The sequence below is a fragment of the Chiloscyllium punctatum genome, chromosome 17 (genome assembly GCF_047496795.1).
Source record: "Chiloscyllium punctatum isolate Juve2018m chromosome 17, sChiPun1.3, whole genome shotgun sequence".
Classification (NCBI taxonomy): Eukaryota; Metazoa; Chordata; class Chondrichthyes; order Orectolobiformes; family Hemiscylliidae; genus Chiloscyllium; species Chiloscyllium punctatum.
Genome location: NC_092755.1, coordinates 103,257,286 through 103,282,043, shown reverse-complemented (window position 1 = coordinate 103,282,043; position 24,758 = coordinate 103,257,286). Strand labels below are relative to the sequence as shown.

The following is a 24,758-nucleotide window of genomic DNA, read 5'->3' as shown; positions in this document are numbered from 1 at the left end:
TACTATTATTTCTAATATTACTGGCTAGCCTACCTTCATATTTGATCCTCTCATTTCTTATTACACTCTTTGTTATCCTGTTTGCTTTTGTATCCTTCCCAATCTTCTGATTTCCCACTGTTCTTAGCCACTTTATAGGATCTCTCTTTTTCTTTAATACATTTCCTGACTTCCTTTGTCAGCCAAGGTTGTCTAATCCCTCCCCGGTTAATCTTTCTTTTCTTGGGAATGAACCTCTGTACAGTGTCCTCAATTATACCTACAAACTCCTGCCATTTTTGCTCTAGTGTCTTGCTCATGTCAGCCATGATCTTCTTAAACAGCAGGGCAGGCTAAAGGGGCTGAATGGTCTACTCCTGCTTCTTGTTTGTATGTTCACTGCTGCAACCTGCCATTTACTTGGCTCTTATGATATCACAACAGCTGCTCATTCCAACTTGTTGCAGCACTCCGTAATCACTCAGCATCTCAGCCCTTCTCCTTTATAATCCATTGGCTTCGGGTATTACCTCACCAATTGATCGCTATACAGATTAGAATGATCCCATCTCATTACTGTTGGTCTCTAAAGAGTGTGTTTACAGCAGAGAACTCAATGGCACAATCAGTCTTATATTAAACTTTAGAATGACTTGATTGCTTAACAAAATTCAGCTGGATATGTTCTGGGAGATGTCATCACATGATCACCTACTAGCAGTGGGCAGCATAGTGGCTCAGCAGTTAGCACCGCTGCCTCACAGTGTCATGGACCGGGCTTCAATTCCAGCCTCAGGCGACTGTCTGGATGGAGTTTGCACATGGTCCTGTGTCTGTGTGGGTTTCCCCTGGGTGCTCCGGTTTCCTTCCACCTTCCAAAGATATGCAGATTAGGTGAATTAGCTGTGATAAACTGCCCATAGTGTTCAGGGTTCTGTAGGTTAGGTCCATTAGTCAAGGATGAATGTAGAGTAATGGGAAATGTGTTTGGGTGGGATACTCTTCAGGGGGTCAGTGTGGATTTGGGCCTGTTTCCACACTGTAGTGATTCTAATCTATGATTCTACTATCAATGGCCCATCCACCATGTTTCTGCCATTGCTCACCTAAAGTTTCAAGCCATTTGGACTTTTGAAAATATTCTTGTCTTAGCTGCAGCATAAGAAAGCAGTTTAGCACCATTTTCAAGAGCAGTTAGAGATGGACAGGAACTACTGACATTGCCAGTTGCTCTCACTTTCCATGAAAGAATTTTAAAAATCTGTCCCAGTGCCTTCCATGGTCATTTAAACAAAGGACATTCAGCAGCTTACTAAATGTACATAACTAAGTGAATAAGTTAACGCTAGTGTTAACTAAGTTAACGCTAAGCATGATGTTAGTGGAAAACAACTTTTAAACCAGCTGTGAGCATGAGGGGCCTTGAGGCCCAGAAGGAAACACCAGGGAAACTCATCAATGATGCTTACTGATTCAACTTGTCTTTTATACCCCAGAACAGTGCCCCAGTATGATCAGTACACTCATTTCCAAGGACTATTGGTTCCTTTTACAGGTTGTCCCTCAACACCAAAAGTGTCACTTTCTTTTGTTCTCTCACAGAACACGGGCAACGCGGACTGGCCAGCATATTATTGTCTTTTCCTAGTTGGCCTTGAGAAGGTAGTGGTGAGTTGCCTTCTTGCGCTGCTGCAATCCATGTGCTTTGGTTGACCCACAATGCGCTTCGGAAGGGAATTACAGAATTTTGATGCAGCAACAGTGAAAGAATAGTGATATATTTCCAAGTCAGGATGGTGAGTGGCTTGGAGAGAAACTTGCAGATGGTGGTGTTCCCATATATGTGATGCCCTTGTCCCTCTAGATGGAAGTGGTCATGGGGTACAAAGGAACTGCATTCCTGATGAAGGGTGTTTGCCCGAAACGTCGATTTTCCTGCTCTTTGGATGCTGGCTGACCTGCTGTGCTTTTCCAGGACCACACTCTCAGCTATGAAGGAACTGTCTAAGGATCTTTTTGTGAATTTCTGCAGTACATCTTATAGACAATATACACTACTGCTACTGAGCATCTGTGGCGGAGGAAGTGGATACTTGTCAACCAGCTAATCAAGTTGGCTGCTTTGTTCAGGTTGGTGTCAAGCTGGCAAGTGGAGAATATTGTCCAGATCTTCTCGCATTTGAACAGAATCTGAAGAGTCATAAATGGTGCTGAACACTGTGCGATCATTGGTGAACATCCCAACCTCTGACTTTATAGTGGAGGACATTAATAAGGCAGCTGAAGATGGTTGTACCTAGGACACCACCCTGAGGAATCATGTTAAAAAATCACACAACACCAGATTATAGTCCAACAGGTTTAATTAGAAGCACTAGCTTTTGGAGAGCTGCTCCTTCATCAGGTGATTATGGAGTATAAGATTGTAAGACACATAATTTATAGCAAACGTTTGCAGTGTGACGTATATAAAATCATATACACATTCTCAAGTGAGAATGTAACTTTTAAAAGAGTTTTGGGATTTATATATGAAAGAACTGAAACCAACATGGTCATTCTAACAGATGAGAGACTAACAAATAATCCAGTTTCAGTTACATAATTTCAGTTACATCACACTGTAACCTTTTGCTCTAAATACTGCGTCTTACAATCTTATACTCCACAACCACCTGATGAAGGAGTGGTGCTCTGAAAGCTAGTGCTTCTAATTAAACCTGTTGGACTACAACCTGGTGTTGTGTGATTTTTAACTTTGTACACCCCAGTCCAACACCAGCATCTCCAAATCATGAGGAACCATGTACAACAGAAGAAGCCACTCATGGTGTCCATTAAATAAGCATCTTATATATTTCCCCACCAGAGAAAATAATTTCTCCCTATTTGGTTTGTGGAATTGCTTCGACATTTTGAACATCTCAACTATATGACCAGCTCCAGTGAAAAGGTGCCTTTCCCCTCCCCCTCCCTGGAACAGGGCAGCAACCGCTTGGCCATACTCGGGCGCCCCACGAAATGCCTGTAATTAATTCTTGACAGTCCTGATTTTTCAATGCATTGCCTAATTTTAGTATTTTAAAAAGTTGATTATGTAAACTTGTAACGTTATTTCGGAATGCGGAACTGGTGCCTATTTAGTACGGCGTGGGGGCAGCCAGCTGTAACGAGGGTCCGGGGTCTTTTCTTGTTGTCCATGTGCGGAGGGACCGGTTGGTGATGGGTGGCACGGAGAAAAAAAAGGTGCGGGGCCTGGGGAGAAAGCGGGGAGGGAGAAGATAGTATTGGGCTGGGATCCGCGGTATAAAATCTCTTTCAGCCCCGCTGTTCGATTTTCCTTTAGCGATTTAGCTGCGGCAAGAACGCGACTTTTTTCCCGTGGCAGCCTCGGGCCTGGACCTGGACCTGGACCTGGACCTGGCAGCTGGTCTAGTAACCAGTAACCAGTAACCCCTCCCTCGCTGATTGGTAACTAATATCCCTCCCCCGCTGCCTGGTTACTACTAACCTCTCCCCACACACTGCCTAGTTACTAGTAATCCTCCCTCCCCCACTGCCTGGCTATTAGTAACTCTCCTCCCTGACTGCCTGGTTACGAGTAAGCCCCCCTCCCCCACTACCTGGTAACCAGTTAACTCACCCCCTTCCCCCCCCCCCCCAACCCAACCCCACCCCACCCCACCCCACCCAACCCCTATTACCTGGTAACCAGTAAAAAACACCCCTCCACTGCCTAATGAGCAAAAATCCCTCTGCCTGGTAACCAGTAACCTCCCTGCCCCTGCACTGTCTGGAAACCTGTAAGTGGCCACGAATGCCACCACTGGCTAGTAACTAGTAAAGCACCCTCGAATATCTAGTAATCAATAATGACACCATTCACTATCAAGTACTCAGTAAGCAACCCTCTCCCCCTCACCCAACTGTCTAGTACTGAGTAAATCTCCTCACTGTGCCCATGGCCCTGGCAAACAGTTACTGTGCCCCCCACCCCCACTGTCTTGCAATCAGTAACCTTCCCCCAGCTATCTTGTAACATGTAACCACACATACCATCCCCTGCCCCACGAATCTAATGACTGATAATACATTCCCCCATCCTACAGCTCCCAAATCTCTCCATGTGGCTGTATAATCACATTCTCTCCTTCCCTCCCACTACCACTGATAGTTTAGTAACAAATTCTCTCTCTCTCTCTCTCTCTCTCTCTCTCTCTCTCTCTCTCTCTCTCTCTCTCTCTCATTCTCCCCCATTCTCCCCCCTTCCCCCCCCCACCCCAAATCTGTAATATCTTTCCCCCACTCCACAAAGCACCCATTAGCCAGTAGAGAGTAACTGCTTTTTCATTTCACTTTTTACACTAAATCCTCTTCCCCAATCAGGTGGTACTATCAGTCTCCCTTCAATGGTGTTGCCATACTGTTTCTGCCATTCTTACAGCTCCTGCCATTCTCCAGTTGATATACTTTCTGTGCTGTTGCAACTGAAGCTCAAAGCTGAGATTTTTCTTCTGCTGAAAACTAAAGTGCTTTGTTTTTCATCAGTATGAGCGAGGAGCTGCCACAAACTACATTACTAGAAATAAAGCCAGGAAGAAGCTGCAACTTAGTCTTGCAGATTTCAGGTAAAATCATAAAAACTGAAAGAACTGCAGATGTTGTAAATCTGAAACAAAAACCGAAATTGTTGGAAAAATTCAGCAGGTCTGGCAGCACCTGCGAAGAGAAATCAGAGTAAACATTTTGGGTCCGGTTCTGAGGAAAGGTCCCGAGACTGAGCCTTTCCAGCAATTTCTGTTTTTGTTTTGGGTAAAATCATGTTTATTAAATGTGTAGAGCAACTTGTGTGTTTGGAGGGTGAATATTATTAAGAAGATTGCATTAAATATTTCCTGTTGAATTCAAATTTAGGATGTTTAAAAGAGATGGCTACTGGAGTAGTAGATCATTGACGTTTATTTTTCAAAATTTGCTAGATTCAGGAAAGGTTCTGTCAAAACTGGAAAGTTGGAAGCATAACCCCACTTCAAAAAGGAAGGGAGGCAGACGGGAAGTATCAGCATGATTTAGTGAAGGGGCAATTGGGTTTAACTTATTTACTGTTCTTTTGAAGAAATACACATAGATAAAGGGGAACCTTTAGAGATAAACTGCACTTTGATTTCCAGAAGGCATTTGACAAGGTGTGACATACAAGGTTGTTGCACAAAGTATGAGCTCACGTAGGGAAGACCATTAGCAGGAATAGAAGATTGATTGGTTGGCAAGCAGAAAATCGATTATACATCACTGGTGTGATGAGTGAAGGAGGGATCTGTGCTTGGATCTCAGCTTTTTACAATTTACATCAATAATTTTACAGTCACTGGAAAAGCACAACAGGTCAGGCAGCATCTGACAAGCAGGAGAGTCGACATTTTTGGCATAAGTCCTTCATCAGGAATGTGGGGGTGGGGGGTGCTGCTGAGAGATAAATATGGGGGTGGGGGAAAGGTAGCTGCAGGTGGGGATGATAGGTCGGAGGGCAGGTTGGAGTGGATAGATGGAAACGAAGGTGGACAGGTACGACAATTCAAGAGGGCGGTGCCATGTTGTAGTGTTGGATCTGGGGTAGAGTTGGGGGCGGCAAGGAAAATGGTGAAGGCGACATTGATGTTGTGTGCTTGGAGGTTCCCAAGGCAGAAGACGAAACGTTCTTCCTCCAGGCATTGGGTGCCTTGGATTTGGTGGTGGAGGTGGCCCAGGAGTTGTGGGGGTCGGGTGGCCAGGGGCTTTGAAGTGCTTGGCCACAGGGCAGTGGGGTTAATTGGTGCATGTATCCCAGAGATGTTCCCTGAAATGTTCTGCGAGTTGGTGTCCTGTCTTCCCAACGTAGAGGATACCACATCAAGAGCAACGGCCACAGTAGATGAGGTGTTTGAATGTGCAGGAAAGTCTCTGCTGGATGTGAAAGGGTCCTTTGGGGGCCTTGGATGGAGGTGAGGGGAGAGGTGTGGATGCAGGTTTTACACCTCTTGTGGCAGCAAAGGAAGGTGCCAAGAGTGGAGGGTGTGTAGGTGGGGTTGTGGACCTAACAAGGAAGTCAATAACTTTACATGCAGGGAATGAGAACACAGTTAAATTTGCAAGTTTCACAAGGATAGGTAGTAAAGTGTTATGTGGAGGTCTTGAGGCTACACACAGATATTTGGTAGTCATTTTTTTTTTGAAAAGCTGAGTATTACATAAACAACGAAGAATTCCAAAGTGCAGTGAGATCTAGTTATCCTAATGAATGTGAAACAAAACGTTAGTGTTCAAGTACTGCAAGTAAATAAAGAAAATTGATTGCCAAATTTTATGAAAGTGTGAAATTTTATAAAACATAAAAATAAGGATAAAAACAGAAAGAACTGCAGATGCAGTAATTCAGAAACAAAAACAGAAATTGCTGGAAAAGCTCAGCAGGTCTGGAAGCATCTGTGGAGAGAAATCAGAGTTAACATTTCTACTCCATTGACTCAACCTGAAACATGAACTCTGATTTCTCTCCGCAGATGCTGCCAGACCTGCTGAGCTTTTCCAGCAATTTCTGTTTTTGTTTATGAAAATAAGGATGTAATGTTTCAATCATGCAGGTCATTAGCGAGACCACATCTTGAATAACGTGCAGTTTTTAGATTAAATTCCCTACAGTGTGGAAACAGGTCCTTCGACCCAACAAGTCCTCACTGACACCCTGAAGAGTAAACCCCCTCTTCCCCTCCCCGACCAATGCACCCAACACTATGGGCAACTTAGCATGACCAATTCACCTGACCTGCACATCTTTGGACTGTGGGAGGAAACCGGAGCTTCCAGAGGAAACCCACGCATACACTGGGAGAATGTGCAAACTCCACACAGACAGTCACCCAAGGCTGGAATTGGCCTCCTCATTTAAGGAAGAATGTAAATGCATTGGGGGCTGTTTAGACAGGGATACTAGAATCCTAGAGATGTACAACATGGATACTGAGAATATATTATTTATCCTTTTGAGGGAAGGTTGGACAGATTGGGCTCTGTTTTGAAGAGAGTGACATTATTTGTTTATGTAAGATTCTGCATATTTTTGACAAGGTGAATGTGGAAAGGATATTTCTAGTTGGAGAGTCGAGGACTAGTCGGCACTGTTTTTAAAAAATTTAGGGGTCATTCTTTTAAAGTGGCTAGCAAACTTGCGGCCTGCGATTTTTAAATTCTTTGCTTCTGAATCAGGGTCACTGGATTTTGTAATGAGTAGATAGATTCTTGTTTTGTAAGGGAATCAAGGATTATTGGAGGTAGATAAAAACATAGAATTCAAAACATTTTAAAGACCAGCCATACTTTTTTTTTTGATTGAATGGCAGAAAGACGCAAGCAGCCAAATGGCCTCCCTCTGCTCCTGATTCATGTGTGTGTTTGTATGTAATTATTAGATGGTTCAGCTAATGTTTTACCTTTCATTAATCAGGATAAGTGACATTACAAAATAGCATTGAAACTGCTTCTGGAATACTAGTCAACATGCTGTTGGTAGGGCATAACACTTTTTGAAAAATACCCTCACAGAAAGTAACACAGCTCCTGGAGGAGAAGCAATTGGATAGAGGTACAAAGTCTTTGCATTGTCCTTCTTTTGACTTTTAGAGGAGCTGTATGGCACAGTGTCTCTGTAGTTAGTACCACTATCTTTGTAGCACCAGGGACCTGGGTTCAATTCCAGACTTGGGTGATTGTCTGTGTGAAGTTTGCACATTCTCCCTGTGTTAACATGAGTTTCCACCGGGTGCAATGGTTTCCTACCACAGATGTGCAGGTTAGGTGGATTGGACTTGCTAAATTGCCCCATAGTGTACAAGGATGTAAAGCTAGGTAGCTTAGCCAGGGTCGTTGTGGGGTTATGGGGATAGAGTGGGGTCTGGTCCTGGGTGGGATGTTGTTTGGAGGCTTGATGCAGACTTGATGGGCTGAATGGCATTTTTCCACTTTATATACTATTTGTGTTTCTGAAGGTTATGTGGAGATCTGACTACAGTTCAGAATTCATCAGAATGTGTGTTGTTTCAATTGGGTTTCTTAATTTTAACATTGGAGAGTAAAAGGAGATCACAGCAATAGGGAAGAACAGTGGAGGAATTTGAAAACGAGGATGGGAATTTTAAAACACTCATGTTACTGGAGCAGGAGTCAGTGAAAGTCATCTGGTATGATGGATGGAAAGTTGTGAATTCGAATATTGGTTTGAGCTTAAGATTTTTAAAATTAGAATCCCTACAGTGTGGAAACAGGCCCTTCGGTTCAACAAGTCCACACCGACCCTCTGGAGAGTAAACCACCCAGACCCATTTCCCTACCGTACGTTTACTCCTGCCTAACGCACCTAATGTACTCATTGGGCAATTTAGCATGGCCAATTCACCAAACCTGCACATCTTTGGTCTGGGAGGGAACCGGAGCACCCAGAGGAAACCCATGCAGACACTGGGAGAATGTGCAAACTCCACACACAGTCGCTTGAGGCGGGAATCAAACCTGGGTGTTTGGCGCTGTGAGGCAGCAGTGCTAACCTCTGAGCCACCGTGTTGTGCAGGGCAAAAATGCGAGGATGGCAAGGCAAACCCTACATTACTGTAGACAGACATGATCTAGTGTTTCAACAGCAACTATTGATGAAAGGCGATCGATGAAAAATTGGGTTATTGAGCCAAGTAGTTTCCTGCTTATTCATTGTATTTCTGCAGAATAGTTTCAATGTGTTTGCTTCATTTATTTCAATAGGCGACTATGCATTCTGAAGGGTATTTATCCTCATGAACCAAAGCACAAGAAGAAAGTTAACAAAGGTTCAACAGCTCCACGCACTTTCTACCTCTTCAAAGATATCAAATTCTTACTGCATGAGCCTATAGTGCATAAATTTCGTGATTATAAAGTAAGTTTACATTCTCTCTTAAGTTCATTTCTTATCGAATAACAAGTGGAATATGCTTATTTTATAAATATTTGGCATAAGATTGGTAGTTTGTTAAACTGAATGAATCTTAATTCTGTAGCAAGTCTGCAAAGGTTTATTTGTGACCATGCTTTTTTTTATGGCTGCTGCATTGGTTTCTCACTGAATCACTTTGTTTTTTCCTTGGTTGAAAATTGTAATTTAGGAGAAATGAAGCTAAAAATCATAAGACTTGTTCTTAAGTTTTCTTTTCAAATTTGTAAGTTGGAAAATGGTTTCTGCGCATCCCTAAGACATGTTTGCTCAGTGGTGGCGGGGGGTGGGGGTGTTGTTTGGTATGAAAACTTGGTTGAACGTGTTCAAAGCACAACTGTAATTTGTGTTTTTATTGGACATTTTTTCCTGTGGTTCACATGTGTCTTTAAGACATCTGTAGTTTTTATTATAAATGTAAGTTTAAAATATTTTGCTCTCCAAAAACTTGAGCTATTTATTTTTCTTAAGCCTTCATTTTTAAGACTTGTATTTGAAATATTATTTTTCCCAAAAAAACCTGTTATTCTTCATCATCATCTCCCAAAACTGCTCATATTCCAGTAAATTCCTAAAAATCAGGGGTAACTGGTAGCATCATTTCTCAAGCAACTGTCTGCTTAAGCCCTCCTTCTTCACCCGCTTTTTGCAATAGTAAGATCATCGATACGTCTCATTAAAATCGAGGATATAATTGAAATACAGTTCCCTCTAACTCACCAAAACAAACCTGCCCTAGCTCTGAACTCGTTTTCTATTTCTCTACAATGTCCCCATGTAGTCTCTTCCTGTCCAGGAAATCCTGTTCCCATTCCTTTCACCCCACTTGCAGTAAACTGCTGATAAGCCTGATTACTCCAGAGGCACCCCTGGATTGAGGTGTGAATGATTCCGTTTACAAAGATACATTGTCACCCCTTTCAAAGTAGCCATCATTAACTTCTTAAAATATACCTTCTTGACAACGCTAATCTTGCAAATATTGCTCACTTTCAAACATTTATTTCTCTGAAATTTTAGAGGGCATTCTATTTCAGTGATCATTGTGCATTACCCCTTCTCTGCTTCTGCAACCTCACAAGTAGTTAACCACATCACCCTTTTCCAATATCCTTTTTATGCCCTCATCAAGCTCTGAGATTCCATGCATTTAATTTGTCCAGTGTTAAGATCTTGCCAAGGATTTTTAAGGAAGAAATCTGAACACCAAGTCAAGCAGCAGAATTACCATTGTGTAATTCCACATTTTTAAGCAAAAATAAACTTTATTGTGTGCAAACCTAAACTTAAAAGCAAATAGTACTAACTTAACACGGCAGGCTATTAAGGATCTATAAAGTGGGTCCACTTTTTTAAACCCCCACCCCCAAAAAAACTTCCAAAAAATCTTTTGAAGGTTCATTCATTCATTTTTGCTGAGACCAACTAAAAAAGTATGTTACAGCAATTCGCAATTTCCTTTAATTCTTCTTCGTATTCCAATAATGTTTTGTCTGGGTCTTTTTTAGCTTTTGGCTTTGCTACCATCCATCTTTTCTTTTACTGACCTTTCAGCTATAGATACCTTAGTGATATTGGGAGATTCAGTAATAGTAATAAAATTGTGAAGGGAACATGGTCATTATCTGGCACTTGTGTTGTGCACATTATTTCCCACTTAGCAGCCCAAGCCTGAATGTTATCTGGATTTTTGCTGCATATGGGCATGGATTGTTTAAATATCTGAAGAGTCACGAATGGTGCTAAACATTGTGCATCATCAACAAACATCTCCAGTTCTGACCGTGTGACAGAAGGAAGGTCATTGATCAAATAGCTGAATATAGTTGAGCATAAGACATTGGGCTTTTGTGGTGCAGTGGTAGTGTTCCTACCTGTGAGCAAGGAGATCTTGTTCAAATCCCAACTGTTCCCAAGGCGTATAATGACAAATATGAACAAATTAATTCATAAAATCTACCCTGGAACTGGGATGTGTGCCTTCTTCCAGGAGGTCTGCATTAAAGTCCTAATTATCCCACAGCCATGTCATAACATGTCTGAACTGGTTGCTTTAAAAATAACAACCCTGAAGACCTCCTGCAGTGAGGTCCTGGCACAGAAGTAATTGGCCTTCCACAATGTACTTTTGACTAATATCCAGTGTTTGGGATGCAAAACCTTCTAATTAAACATTGAGAAGATTGAAGGTGCTGTGCGATTTCCCACGGCAAGCTGTTGCCACTGATTGCATGTTTTCCGTCTCCATAATCCTAGATTGCACTGGAGTTTTCATAGCACCAGCATTCTTTTTGACCCAAATTGAACTTCTGATCTTGTAATCTTCTTACTGAAGACACTGTCTATTCGATGCATCTGCTGAAACATTCAACAGTGACGTTGAACTAGTTGAGCCTTGAGGTAACAATGTTTTCCTAGTCAACTTTCTGCACACCACTTTGTGTAAACTTCAGAGTTTGTAACACACTGTCCTATATTTAATCCTACATCTCTATCATTCCTGGAATTGTAGAATCCCTACAAGTGCTAAGAGAGGCCATTTGGCCCATTGAGTCTGCATCGACCCTCTAGAGAACGTCCCACAAGACCAATCCACATTCTGCAAACTCCCATGGGGTTTTACCTTGTTTCCAACCTAACTTGCACATCCCTGGACACTATGGGGCAATTTTTTAGCATGGTCAGTCCACCTAACATGCACATCTTTGAACTGTGGGAAGATACCCATGCAGACACAAGGAGAATATTCAAACTCCACATAGTCACCCAAGGCTGGATACTAACTGAATCTCTGGCATTCTGAGGCAGCAGTGCTAACCACTGTGCAACTCTAATTATTCCTCATTAGCTCCTGGTCTCTGTCTGTTTCCAGTTTAAGATTCTCAGATTTTTTTTTAATACAATTTTCTCTGGCAACTCCGCTCCCTATCATCATCATCATCCCTTTATGCACAACCTTCCGAAAAGTCCTTCCACCTCTCTCCATTTTTTCCAGTATTAAGTGCCATGGCATTTTTTCATTCACCGTATGATATTCATTCATTAGAACATAGAAAAGTACAGCACAGAACAGGCTCTTCAGCCTATGATGTTGGGCTGAAATTTTATTCTTAATCTAAAATAAAATAACCTAACCTAACCTACGATCCCCTCAATTCACCACTGTCCATGTGCCTGTCCAGCAGTCGCTTAAATGTCCCTAATGACTGTGCTTCCACCATCACTGCTGGCAACACATTCCATGCAATCAAAACTCTGTGTAAAGAACCTACCTCTGACATCTCCTCTATACCTTCCTCCTAATCTTAAAACTATGACCCCTCGTGCCAGCCAAACCTGCCCTGGGGAAAAGACTGGCTATTGACTCTGTCCATGCATCTCATTATCTTGTATACCTCAATCAGGTCACCTCTCTTCCTCCTTTTCTCCAGAGAGAAAAGTCCAAACTTAGTCAACCTCTCCTCGTAAGACAAGTCCTCCAGTCCAGGCAGCATCCTGGTAAACCTTCTTTGCACCCTCTCCAAAGCCTTCATATCTTTCCTATAATAAAGCGACCAGAACTGGACATAATGTTCCAAGTGTGGTCTCACCAGGGCTTGTAGAGCTGCAGCAAAAACTCATGGCTCTTAAACTCGATCCCCCTGTTAATGAAAGCCAAAACACCACATGCTTTCTTAACAACCCTAGTTATATCTACCATTTTGGAGTTTAACTAGACATCGAGAATTTTTTCGAGTAGTTTGTCTAAGATGAGTTATTTATTCTGTTGCAACCCTAGAAAGACCTTTTTTACAATATGGTCACAATTACTTTAATAGCAAAGTACTGAATCCTCTCTGTAGGCAAACTTCAATATAAATAAAGGAAGATCTGATCCAGGAATTTTTTTTTTTGACATTTACTTCAATTTCTGTTTCATTTATAAAACTCTATGGTGGTTAAAGCACATTCGGTGACTATTTCATAGGAAAAACTTTATTTTGTAATTTGGTCTATTAAACTGATATGAGAATGTAAAGCTGTAATATATCCGGCAGCCCAGTGGTTAGTACTGCTGTCTCTCAGCGTGAGGGATCTGGGTTCGTTTCCAGCTTCTGGTGACTGTCTATGTGGAGTTTGCACATTCTCCCCGTGTTTGCGTGAGCTTCCTCCCACAGTCCAAAGATGTGCAAGTCAGGTGAATTGTTCATGCTAAATTGTCCCATAGTGTTCAGGGATGTGTAGGTTAGGTGCATTAGTGAGGGGTAAATGTAGGGTGGGTGGGTTACTGTTCGGAGGTTCAGTTCGGCCAAAGAGCCTGTTTCCACACTGTAGGGGTTCTGTGATATGGTTATGTTTCCTTCTTTCAGGTATTTGTCCGGAAATTACGGAAGGCCTATGGAAAGGCTGAATGGGAAACAGCTCAAAAGCTTCAGGAGAATAAACCTGTGTACAAGCTAGATCATATTGTCAAAGAAAGGTAATTTCTGGATCGACTCATGTTCATAAAAGTGAACTCTGTCATTTTCATTATTCCAACTTTACATTATATGAATTTCAAATGATGAAAAGTGTGCTGTTTTTAGTTTTTGGGTGCATTAACCGTGGTAACATTCAAAATGCTGATTGACAGCTTCTCAACAGTTCAGTGGATGTTAATTTCCATTTTTATTCTGCTTCCGTAGGCTAAAAGATTAGTATGATAGTAATTAGAAACTTTACAAATTTCCAAAAACATATTTTCAGATTGCCAGACTCTGGTCTGTGCACATATATTAGATTACCCTTAGAGGATCTCAGATTAAATTTAGAAATTACTATCTACATTTTCCTCCAGATATGATAAACTTGCATTAATTTATATTTTGCTGAAAAATAGAGAAAATGCTCTCATTGGTTTAGAATCGCAAGAGTGCCAAATCTCAAAGGAACATCAATTTATTCTGCATGAGACACCAAGTACTGATTGGCTGGTTTGTCCTAAATTTCTCCAAATGTAAGGATATATGAAAGAATGGATTTTGCTATCATATTTTGTATTCAGTCAGAGCACATCTCTTGTACTCAATGTGCCTCATACCTGAGATCAATTTGGACTTCTAAGTTTTTTTAAAATAATGTATTTCTGCAGGGAATAGAGAAATGCATGGACAAATTATGGTGTTGAAATTTTCATTGCCATTTGAAGGTTGTGGATAAGGTCAAAGTGTTCATTAGGTGACTGTGCTGCAACAGAAATGTGATATAATATTGATGAGTCCAAAAGATGGGATAGTGCATATATTACAATTAAACTTCCATTTCTTTTTATAGAAACAAATAATGTGTTTAATCACAAATGACCCAAATAAAACTTGATTTTTCTTCTTGTCCCTGACTCATGCCAGCAAGCATCCCTTCAAGTATCTCCAAAACATGTTTGAATCAAGCATCTTTCTCTTTGTGAAATAATTCTATTAGTTTTATAATAGTGATGGAAAAGGATAGACCAGATCTAAAAGTTGAAATTCTAAATTGAAGGAAGGCTAGTTTGATGGTATTAGGCAAGAACTTTCAAAAGCTGATTGGGGGCAGATGTTCACAAGTAAAGGGATGGCTGGAAAATGAGAAGCCTTCAGAAATAAGATAACGAGAATCCAGAGAAAGTATATACCTGTTAGGGTGAAAGGAAAGGCTGGTAGGTGTAGGGAATGCTGGATGACTAGAGAAATGGAGTGTAATGGTTAAGAAAAAGAAGGAAGCATCTGTCAGGTACAGACAGGATTGAATGAGTGAATCCTTAAGAGTATAAAGGCAGTAGGAGTAGACTTAAGAGGGAAATCAGGAGGGTAAAAAGGGGGCATGAGATAGCTTGGGCAAATAGAGTTAAGGAGAATCCAAAGGGATTTTACAAATAAACTAAGGACAAAGAAGAACCAACGGAGAGAATGAGCCCTTTAAAGATAGGCAAGGCAGCCTTTGTCTGGAGCCGCAGGAGATGGGGAGATAATAAACAAGTATTTTGCATCAGTATTTACTGTTGAAAAGGACATGGAAGATATAGAATGTAGGGAAATAGATGGTGACATCTTGAAAAATGCCCATATTACAGAGGAGGAAGCATGTGATGTCTTGAAACACATGAAGGTGGATAAACCCCTGATCAGGTGTACCCTAGAGCTCTGTGGGAAACTAGGGAAGTGATTGCTGAGCCCCTTGCTGAGATATTTGTATCATCTATAGTCACAGGTGAGGTGCCAGAAAACAAGAGGTTGGCTAACGTGGTGCCAATGTTTAAGAAGGGTGGTATGGACAAATCAGGGAACTATAGACCAGTGAGCTTGATGTCGGTGGTGGGCAAGTTGTTGGAGGGAATCCTGAGGGACAGGATGTACATGTATTTGGAAAGATGAGGATTGATTAGGGATAGTCAACATGGCTTTGTGCGTGGGAAATCATGTCTCACAAACTTGATTGAGCTTTTTGAAGAAGTAACAAAGAGGATTGAGGAGGGCAGAGCGATGTATGTTATCTATATGGACTTCAGTAAAGCATTTGACAAAGTACCCCAGCAAGGTTAGATCTTATGAAATACAGGGAGAACTCTCCACTTGGATACAGAACTGGCTCAAAGGTAGAAGACTGAGAGTTGTCTGTCAGACTGGAGGCCTGTGACCAGTGGAGTGCAATAAGGATCAGTGCTGGGTTGACTACTTTTCGTTATTTATATAAATGATTTGGATGTGAGCATAAGAGGTGTGGTTAGTAAGTTTGCAGATGACACCAAAATTGGAGATGTAGTGGACAGCAAAGAAGGTTACCTCCGATTACAACAGGATCTTGATCAAATGGACCAATAGGCTGAGGGGTGGAGTTTAATTCAGATAAATGCGAGGTGCTGCATTTTGGGAAAGCAAATCTTAGCAGGACTAAAACACTTAATGGTAAGGTCCGAGGGAGTGTTGCTGAACCACGAGACCTTGGAGTGCAGGTTCATAGCTCCTTGAAAGTGGAGTTGCAGGTAGATAGGATAGTGAAGGTGGCATTTGGTATGCTTTCCTTTATTGGGCAGAGTATTGAGTAAAGGAGTTGGGAGGTCATGTTGCGTCTGTACAGGATATTGGTGAGGCCACTGTTGGAATATTGTGTGCAATTCTGGTTTCCTTCCTATAAGAAGGATGTTGTGAAACTTGAAAGGGTTCAGAAAAGGTTTACAAGGATGTTGCCAGGGTTGGAGGATTTAAGCCATAGGGAGACGTTGAATAGGCTGGAGCTGTTTTCTCTGGAGCGTCGGAGGCTGAGGGGTGACCTTATAGAGGTTTATAAAATCACAAGGGGTATGGCTAGGGTAAATCAACAAAGTCTCTTCCCTGGGGTGGGGGAGTCCAGAACTAGAGGGCATAGGTTTAGGGTGAGAGGGGAAAGAGATAAAAGGGACCTAAAGGGCAACTTTTTCACGCAGAGGGTGGTACGTGTATGGAATGACCTGCCAGAGGAAGTGGTGGAGGCTGGTACAATTGCACCATTTAAAAGGCATCTGAATGGATACGTGAATAAGAAGGGTTTGGAGGGATATGGGCCGGGTGCTGGGAGGTGGGACTAGATTGGGTTGGGATATTAGTCGGCATGGATGAGACTGAAGGGTCTGTTTCTGTGCTGTACATCTCTGACACTCTGACTGTAATAGCACATTTAATCATAGTACACAGTTACAATACAGCATATCTGCTATCCAGTTTAAACTGAGTGCATGACAAGGATAGCAGTCCAATCAAATCTCTTAAATGGTCTGTTTCTTCCCTGGATGCAAAATCATCTTTCTGTCAAGACCAGACCCACTTTATTGAGATGCAGCAACACTTTCCACAAAAAAAATTGTTAATTCAAAGTCACTCCTAAATTGTTCTGCTTAATATCTAACTATATACACTTAAAGACCCCAAAAGCCTGACTACCAATCTTAAACTGCTTTTTAGTTTCATCTATCACACATTATTCTAATTTTGAAGAATGTCCATCTCTAGCATTGACCTGTATCATGGAGAAACTGGCAGGCATCTTTGTGATATCAATAAAGTGTTGTGGGTATGCTTTAAGCTGAAAGCAACCTATATTCAGCAAGATGCAACTAACTGAGAAATGCCATACCCTACCTGTATCAGCCAGTCCCTAAACATTTGTTCAAATTCCCATAGCTTCCCTTTCTCCATTAAAGTTTCCACTAATGTTGTTTTTCACATCTTATTGTAGACCAAATAAATCTAGTTGCCATGACTATTAAGTGCAAGGTAGAATGTTTTTTCTTCGTTGTAGTTTGTTGCTACAATTTTGTCCAAGTTCACTTCAGGCTGAGGTGGCCTCATTTTTCACATACATTACAGTTTATAGCCAATCTCTTTTATAAGTTTAGCATATTCAAACTTCTGTAGTTTTTAGGATTTTTTGTGTGAGTCGCTGTATGTACAAGTTGCCAATGTAGTTTTAAGAGAATTCAGTTAAACTCTTATTGCTAATCTCATCTACCAAATATATTCATTGGCGATGTTAGGTCTTGTGAAATGACTACAATAACGTCGTATCATGTTCTGAGGAAGAGTCCTGTCTGACTCAAAATGTTAACTATTTCTGTCTCCATAGATGCTGCTAAGATGTTAGAGCTGCTAAATTTCTCCAGCACTTTGGTTCTTTTTGTTCCAATAATGTTCAGGTTATACAAACTACATCCACTGGCTTCCCAGAAACAACTGCCTCGCTCTGTTCCATTTCCAGTTTTAATTTGAGTTCTTTTCATAGATGGTTTGCTCAACAGTAAGGGGATTTCACTTTACATCTGTGTTGATTAAGACCATTTATCCTTATTTTCAGGGAATTGTAACACCTTGTATTGACTTCGGCATGTTGACAATCCCAAATCTGTAACAAGTAGCTTTCTCAAATTTCTTGATTTTGCTTCTGCTGCTAGTGAGGTACAGAAGATAAGGGAACAAGTGAGCAAGGGAGGGAGGGCAATCAATGCAGGACTGAGGACATTGTACTTAAATGCATGCAATAGATTAAACAAGGTAAGTGAACTTGTAGTACAGATTGAAATTGGATGATATTTTGGGTATTACAGAGATGTGACTGCAAGGGGATCAGAGCTGGGAACTGAATATCCAAGGATATGTTCTATGGAAAAGACAGACAGAGGGGGCAGGGTTGCCTTGTTAGTAAGGAATGAAATTAAAACAATAGCAAGAAATGATATAGGGTCAGAAGGTATAGAATCTATGTGGGTAGAGTTGAGGAACAACAAAGAATAAAGACCCTGCTGGGAGTTGTGTACAGGCCTTCTCGCAGTAGCAGGAGGTGAAGAAGAAAATAAATCCAGAGATAGAAAAGGCATGTAAGAAATGCACTATTAAATTAATCATGGTGACTTCAATATGCAGGTACACTGGGAAAACCAGGTTGGTAGCGAATCTCATGAAAAGGAATTTGTGGAATGTCTACAAGATTTTTTTATGGCGCAACTTGTGGTAGAGCCTACTAAGGAACAGGCACTTCTGGACTTAGCAATGTAGAATGAGACAGACTTGATTCGAGAGCTGAAGGTGAAGGTAACCTTAAGGGGTAGTGACTATAATATGATAGATTGAATCAGATATAATGGTATTACAGTTGAGTAAAGTTAACTACAGTGGTATGGGTGAGGAGCTGGCCAGAGTTATTGGAAGGACAGTCTAGTAGAGAAGACAATGGAACAGCAATGACAGGAGTTTCTGGGGCTAATTCAAGAGTCACTGCAGAAATTCATCCCAAGGAAGAAGTTGTATATTATGGGGAGAACGAGGCATCAGTGGCTGACAAGGGAAGTTAGGGATTGCAGAAAAGCAAAAAAAAAAGCATGCAACACAGGGAAGATTGGGGAACCTTTTATAAACCAGCAGAGGAGAACTAAAAACCTAATAAAGGTGTGGGGAGAAGATGAAATGAGATTAAGCTAGCTAGTAATATAAGGTGTAAGAGTTTTATTTTAAGATATCTGAAAATTGAGAGGCAAGAATGAACATTGGACCAGTGGAAATTGAGGCTGGAGAAGTAGTGATGGGTAACAAAAAAATGCCAAGGGAACTGAATAGGTACTTTTGCATCAGTTTTCACAGTGGAAGAAACCAGCAACAGAACTTCGAGAGTCAGGAGGCAGAAGTAAGTGCAGTAGCCATTGCTGAGGAGGAGATACTTGGAAAGCTGAAAAGTCTAAAGGCAGATAATTTCACACGGACTGAGTAGACTACACCCTAGAATTCTGGAGGAGATAGCCGAGGAGATTGTAGAGACATTGGTGGTGACCTTTCAGGAATCACTGGAGTCGGAGAGTCTCAGAGTCATAGAGATGTACAGCATGGAAACAGACCCTTCGGTCCAACCTGTCCATGCCGACCAGATATCCCAATGCGATCTAGTCCCACCTGCCAGCACCCGGCCCATAACCCTCCAAACCCTTCCTATTCATATACCCATCCAAATGCCTCTTAAATGTTGCAATTGTACCAGCCTCCACCACTTCCTCTGGCAGCTCATTCCATACTCGTACCATCCTTTGTGTGAAAACGTTGCCCCTTAGGTTTCTTTTATATCTTTCCCCTCTCACCCTAAACCTATGCCCTCTAGTTCTGGACTCCCACACCCCAGGGAAAAGACTTTGTCTATTTACCCTATCCATGCCCCTCATAATTTATAAACCTCTATGAGGTCACCCGTCAGCCTCCGATGGTCCAGTGAAAACAGCTCCAGCCTGTTCAGCCTCTCCCTATAGCTCAAATCCTCCAACCCTGGCAACATCCTTGTAAATCTTTTCTGAACCCTTTCAAGTTTCACAACATCACCCATGTTTAAGAAGAGAGGGAGGCACAAGGCAGGAAATTATAGGCCTTTGGCCTGACTTCGGTCATTGATAAGATTTTAAAGTTGGATTATTTAAGATGAGATTGTGGGATACTTTGAAATGAGAACTACAGAAACTCCACAGTGCAGGTAGGCTCCATTCAGCCCAACAAGTCTGCACCAGTCCTCTGAAGGGATCCCATCTTCCACACTATCCCCATAACCCCACATTTACCTTGGCTAGTCCACCTAGCCTGTACATCTTTGGACTGTGGAAGGAAACCATAGCATCCAATGGAGACATATACAGTTTTGGGAGATTGACTGTCTGTGGTGTCTGCACAATGAGGCTGAAATCAAACCTTGTCTTGGTGCTGAGGGGAAGTAGTGCTGACCACTATGCTGTCTGTGTGGTAAAAAAGGGCTGAATTGGCAGGGCTTCATTAAGAGGAGGTCATGCCTCACAAGTCTATTATGAACCCTTTGAGGAGGGAACAAGCAAGTTGGACAAAAAAGAGCTAGTGGATGTAATCTATTTGGATTTCCAGAAGGTCTTTGACAAGGTGCCACATAGGTGGATGCTAAATAAGAGCCCATGGTATTAGGGGCAATGTACCAGTATGGATAGAGTCTTGGGTGACTGGCAGAAGGCAGAGATTAGGGATAAACATGTTTTTTTCAGGATGATGGCCAGTGAGTAGTGGAATTCTACAGGTATTGGTATTGGGACCTCAACTATCCACATTATGCATTAATGATCTGGAGTTTAGAAGGATAAGAGGTTATCTTATTGAAACTTGCAGAATACTGAATAACATGGGTAGAGTGCATGTGGGGAAGATGTTTCCAGTAGGAGGAGAGACTAGCACCCAAAAGCACAGCCTCAGGGTGATGGGACGACCCTATGGAATTGAGATGAGGAGGAATTTCTTCAGATGCAAGGTGGTTAATCTGTGGAACTCATTGTCACAGAAGGCTGTGAAAGCTAAGTCATTGAGTGTGTTTAAGATAAAGATTCTTGATGAGTGAGGGAATAAAGTGTTATGGGGAGAAGGGTTGAGAAACATATCAGCCCTGAATTGGCTGAATGGCCTAATTCGTCTCCCATATCTTATGGCTTATTATTTAATGATTTTTTGGGGATATTTTACCAAATCCATTCCATACATTGAGCTGTTTTGGACAATGAATGCATGTCCTCCATTGCAACTCAAACATTCATTACTGAGTTGAAGCTTCTTGTGTAGTTTCCCTCTGCCTGACCTGTATCAGCATCCCCTTCTGAAACTTCCACAGTTTTGAAATCAGTGTTATTCCATTTAGGACAATCCTTTACATAATGCTATTTTAAGTTACATCCAAAGCATCTGTGAACATACAGGAAAGCCAATCCTGGTTTTCTTTCTTCTGTTTCTTTTTCCTCTTCCTCTAAACTTGCCCAAGGTACCTCTATACTCATGTCTCCTTTAGCTATTATTCACCTATCATTCTGACACTTTTGGGCTGTGTCTGGATAGCCTTGCATTTCTGTTGCTGTTAAATCCTCCATCCCATGTGTTACTGCTGAATGTCCCAGTTGAGCTACTCGGCCCATTGGGAATGAATGTTTTCTTTGCAGTTTTTTTTTAAGGTTTCTGACATCTGTTCCAAAGTAATGTTTCTTTTGCAAAATTAAACACTCTTTGTGAGGCCCTAGATCAGTCTTATAGTTTAATGGTAAATGCTGAATTAGGAATCTTTTCAAGTAAAATTTTTCCAATTTCTAATGTAGTCTGTTTAAGTTCAACTATATATTCACTGAATAATTATCAAGTTGATCATATCTGATATGCGTTAACAGATTTGTAGTTTTTATAAATTTTGTCCTTAAATGTTCATAGATTATCCAAATTTTATCAGTATCGAATTCTGAGCCTCTCATTTCTGAGAATACTTTACACCTGATCCATCTTCAAATAGGAAGTGACAAAGTATGGCTTTGGCACATTTTTCCTATGTTTTGGGTAAGGTTCATCTTCTCAAAGCATTGGTGGGATATCATGTCCTGATGCCATACAGTTGGGTTCAGCCATTCTTCTCAAACGTAACTCAAATTTATAGCTATTGTCTGAAAATAACACTTAGTTTCCAATCTTCACCTTTACACAAGTCTCTGCTACAAATGTAAAATCAGAGCCAAGCCAGTCAGTGAGACAGAAATCAAGATACCTCTGTTTGTGGATAAAGTTTACTAACAACTCAGTCTTTCAGCTCCTTCAACATATCAGTCTCACCAGTTCCCCTTTGTGCCTAACCTGCCAATTAATCCATCAATTAACCACAATTATCTGCTGAACTACTTGTTGCATTTGAAGTCAGAATCTGATGAGATATCAAAGTGTGAGTAAGTGATTTACCAAAACTTTCAATAGCAAAGCTCTGGAGATAGTGAAATCCCTGTATCAGGGTGGGATGAATTTGAAAATGTGGTTTGTATAAATTTAATGCTTTTTAAAAAATGGTTTTAAACTTTTTTTTGTTAGTGATTTATTTTATAGTGGTAGTACTTCAATATGAGCATGGAGTGGCACTGTTCCAGGTGGAATGACATCATTTCTACTACCTTGACCATGTGTACCCCTGATTCTTAAATTAACAGAGCATACAGTTTAAAGCATTTATAATTACCCCACATGATCTCCAGAACAAAAGCTGCTACTGTTTAGCAGACAGAACCACAGAAGACAAGCTTTCAGCAATTGTCAGCTTCCTCTTTGCACCGAAAAATAATCACACTGTCCATTTTTTTTCCCTTGGCTTCACATATTTGCTTCAAATAATTACTTAGACTTTTGAAAGATGTATTTATGGGTAAGTTTGCTTCCCCTGCCACCACAATTTTATAAATGTTATAACTCTATAAAGGATTTAAGTAAGAAAATAATTCAAATTAGTTTTTTAAATAAAAAGTGTTGAGTGAATTTGGTTTGTTTTGTTTATAGACCATAGAAAGGTACAGCACAGAACAGGCCTTTCGGCAAATGTGCACGTCCAGCAGTGGCTTAAATATCCCTAATGACTCTGCTTTCACCACCATTGCTGGCAACACATTCCATGCATTCACAACTCTGCATAAAGATCCTACCTCTGACATCTCCTTTATACCTTCCTCTTCATATCTTAAAACTATGACCCTTCGTGCCAGTCAATCCTGCCCAAGGGAAAAGTCTCTGGCTATTGACTCTATCCATGCCGTTTATTACCTTGTATACCTCGATCAGGTCACCTCTCTTCCTCCTTCTCTCCAGAGAGAAAAGTCTGAGCTTAGTCAACCTCTCTTCATAAGACAAGCCCTCCAGTCCAGGAAGCATCCTGGTAAACCTTCTTTGCACCCTCCCCAAAACCTCTGTACCTTTCCTATAGCAGGGCAACCAGAACTGGACACCATATTCCAAGTGTGGTCTCACTAGATTCTTGGAGAGCTGCAGCAAAACCTCGTGGCTCTTAAACACAATCCCCCTGTTAATGAAAGCCAAAACATCATATGCTTTCTTAACAACCCTCTCCACTTAGGTAGCAACTTTGAGGGATCTATGCACGTGAACACCAAGATCCCTCTGATCCTCCACACTGCCAAGAATACTGTCTTTAATTCTATATTCAGCATTCAAGTTCGACCTTCCTTCCAAAATGCATCACTTCGCAATTATCCAGGTTGAACTCCTGCTGTTTCTCAGCCCAGCTCTGCATCCTGTCTGTGTCACGCTGCAGCCTGCAATAGCCCTTGACACTATCAATGGCACCTCCAACCTTTTGGTCATCGGCAAATGTACTAACCCACCCCTCAACCTCTTCATCAAAGTCGTTAATTAAAAACTACAAAGATCAGAAGCCCAAGAACAGAGCCCTGTGTGACACTGACCTCCAGGCAGAATACTTTCCATCTATAACCACTCTGTGCCTTCTGTCAGCCAACCAATCCTGAATCTAGACAGCCAAATCTCCCTGTATCCCATACCTCCTGACTTTATGAATCAGTCTGCCAAGGGGAACCTTATCAAATGCCTTGCTGTTTGACTTTTGTCAACCTGCCTCGTCACCTCCTCCAAGAACTTAATAAGATTTGTGAGGTATGACCTGCCCCTCACAAAGCCATGTTGACTGCCTTTTAATCATGCTATGCTTTTCCAAATAGTCATAAATCCTATCCCTCAGATTTCTTTCCAAAACTTTGCTGACCACAGACGTAAGACTGACTGGTTTGTAATTGCCAGGGATTTCCCATTCCCCTACTTGAAAAGAGGAACAACATTCGCCTCCCTCCAATCCTCCGGTACGACTCCCGTGGAGAGTGAGGAAGCAAAGATCTTCGCCAGTGGCTTAGCAATCTCCTTTCTCGTTTCCATGGGCAACCTAGGATAAATCTGGTCTGGCCCTGGGGACTTATCGATCTTAATGTTTGCAGAATTTCCAGCACATCAACTTCATCAATCTTGATCTGTTCAAGCCTGTTTCCCAGCTCCTCAAAGTTCTCATTCACAACAAGGTCCCTTTCCTTTGTGAAAACTGAAGCAAAAATCTCATTTAGGGCTTCCCCTATCTGCTCAGACTCCATACATAAGTTCCCTACACTATCCCTGATCAGCCCTAACTTCTCCCTGATCATTCCCTTATTCCTCACGTATGAGTAAAATGCCTTTGGGTTCTCCCTAATCCTTCCTGCCAAGCCTTTTTCGTGCCCCCTGCTGGCTCTCCTCTATTCATTTCAGAGCTCCTTTCTAGTAAGCCTGGAATCCTCTAAAGCTGTGCTAGGTCCTTGCTACCTCTACCTTACGTAATCTGCCTTCTTCCTTTTAACAAGAAGCTCCTCTGTTCTAGTCATCCAAGGCTCCATAATCTTACCCCATCTTGCCTGTCTCAGAGGAACAAATTTGAGCATTACTTGCAACAACTGCTCCTTAAATAGTTTTCACATGTCTGT

General features: G+C 41.5%; 1 protein-coding gene across 1 annotated transcript in view; it reads left to right on the top strand.

Moving 5' to 3' along the window:
- The first annotated feature begins 3,103 nt into the window (after positions 1-3,103).
- pes (pescadillo) overlaps positions 3,104-24,758 on the top strand; it is a 53,834-nt gene continuing 32,179 nt past the window's right edge. Inside the window, exons 1-4 of the mRNA XM_072588084.1 lie at positions 3,104-3,225; positions 4,528-4,607; positions 8,767-8,920; positions 13,324-13,433. Coding sequence (XP_072444185.1) covers positions 3,202-3,225; positions 4,528-4,607; positions 8,767-8,920; positions 13,324-13,433 — 368 coding nt within the window. The 5' untranslated portion in view covers positions 3,104-3,201. The remainder of the gene's footprint in view (positions 3,226-4,527; positions 4,608-8,766; positions 8,921-13,323; positions 13,434-24,758) is intronic.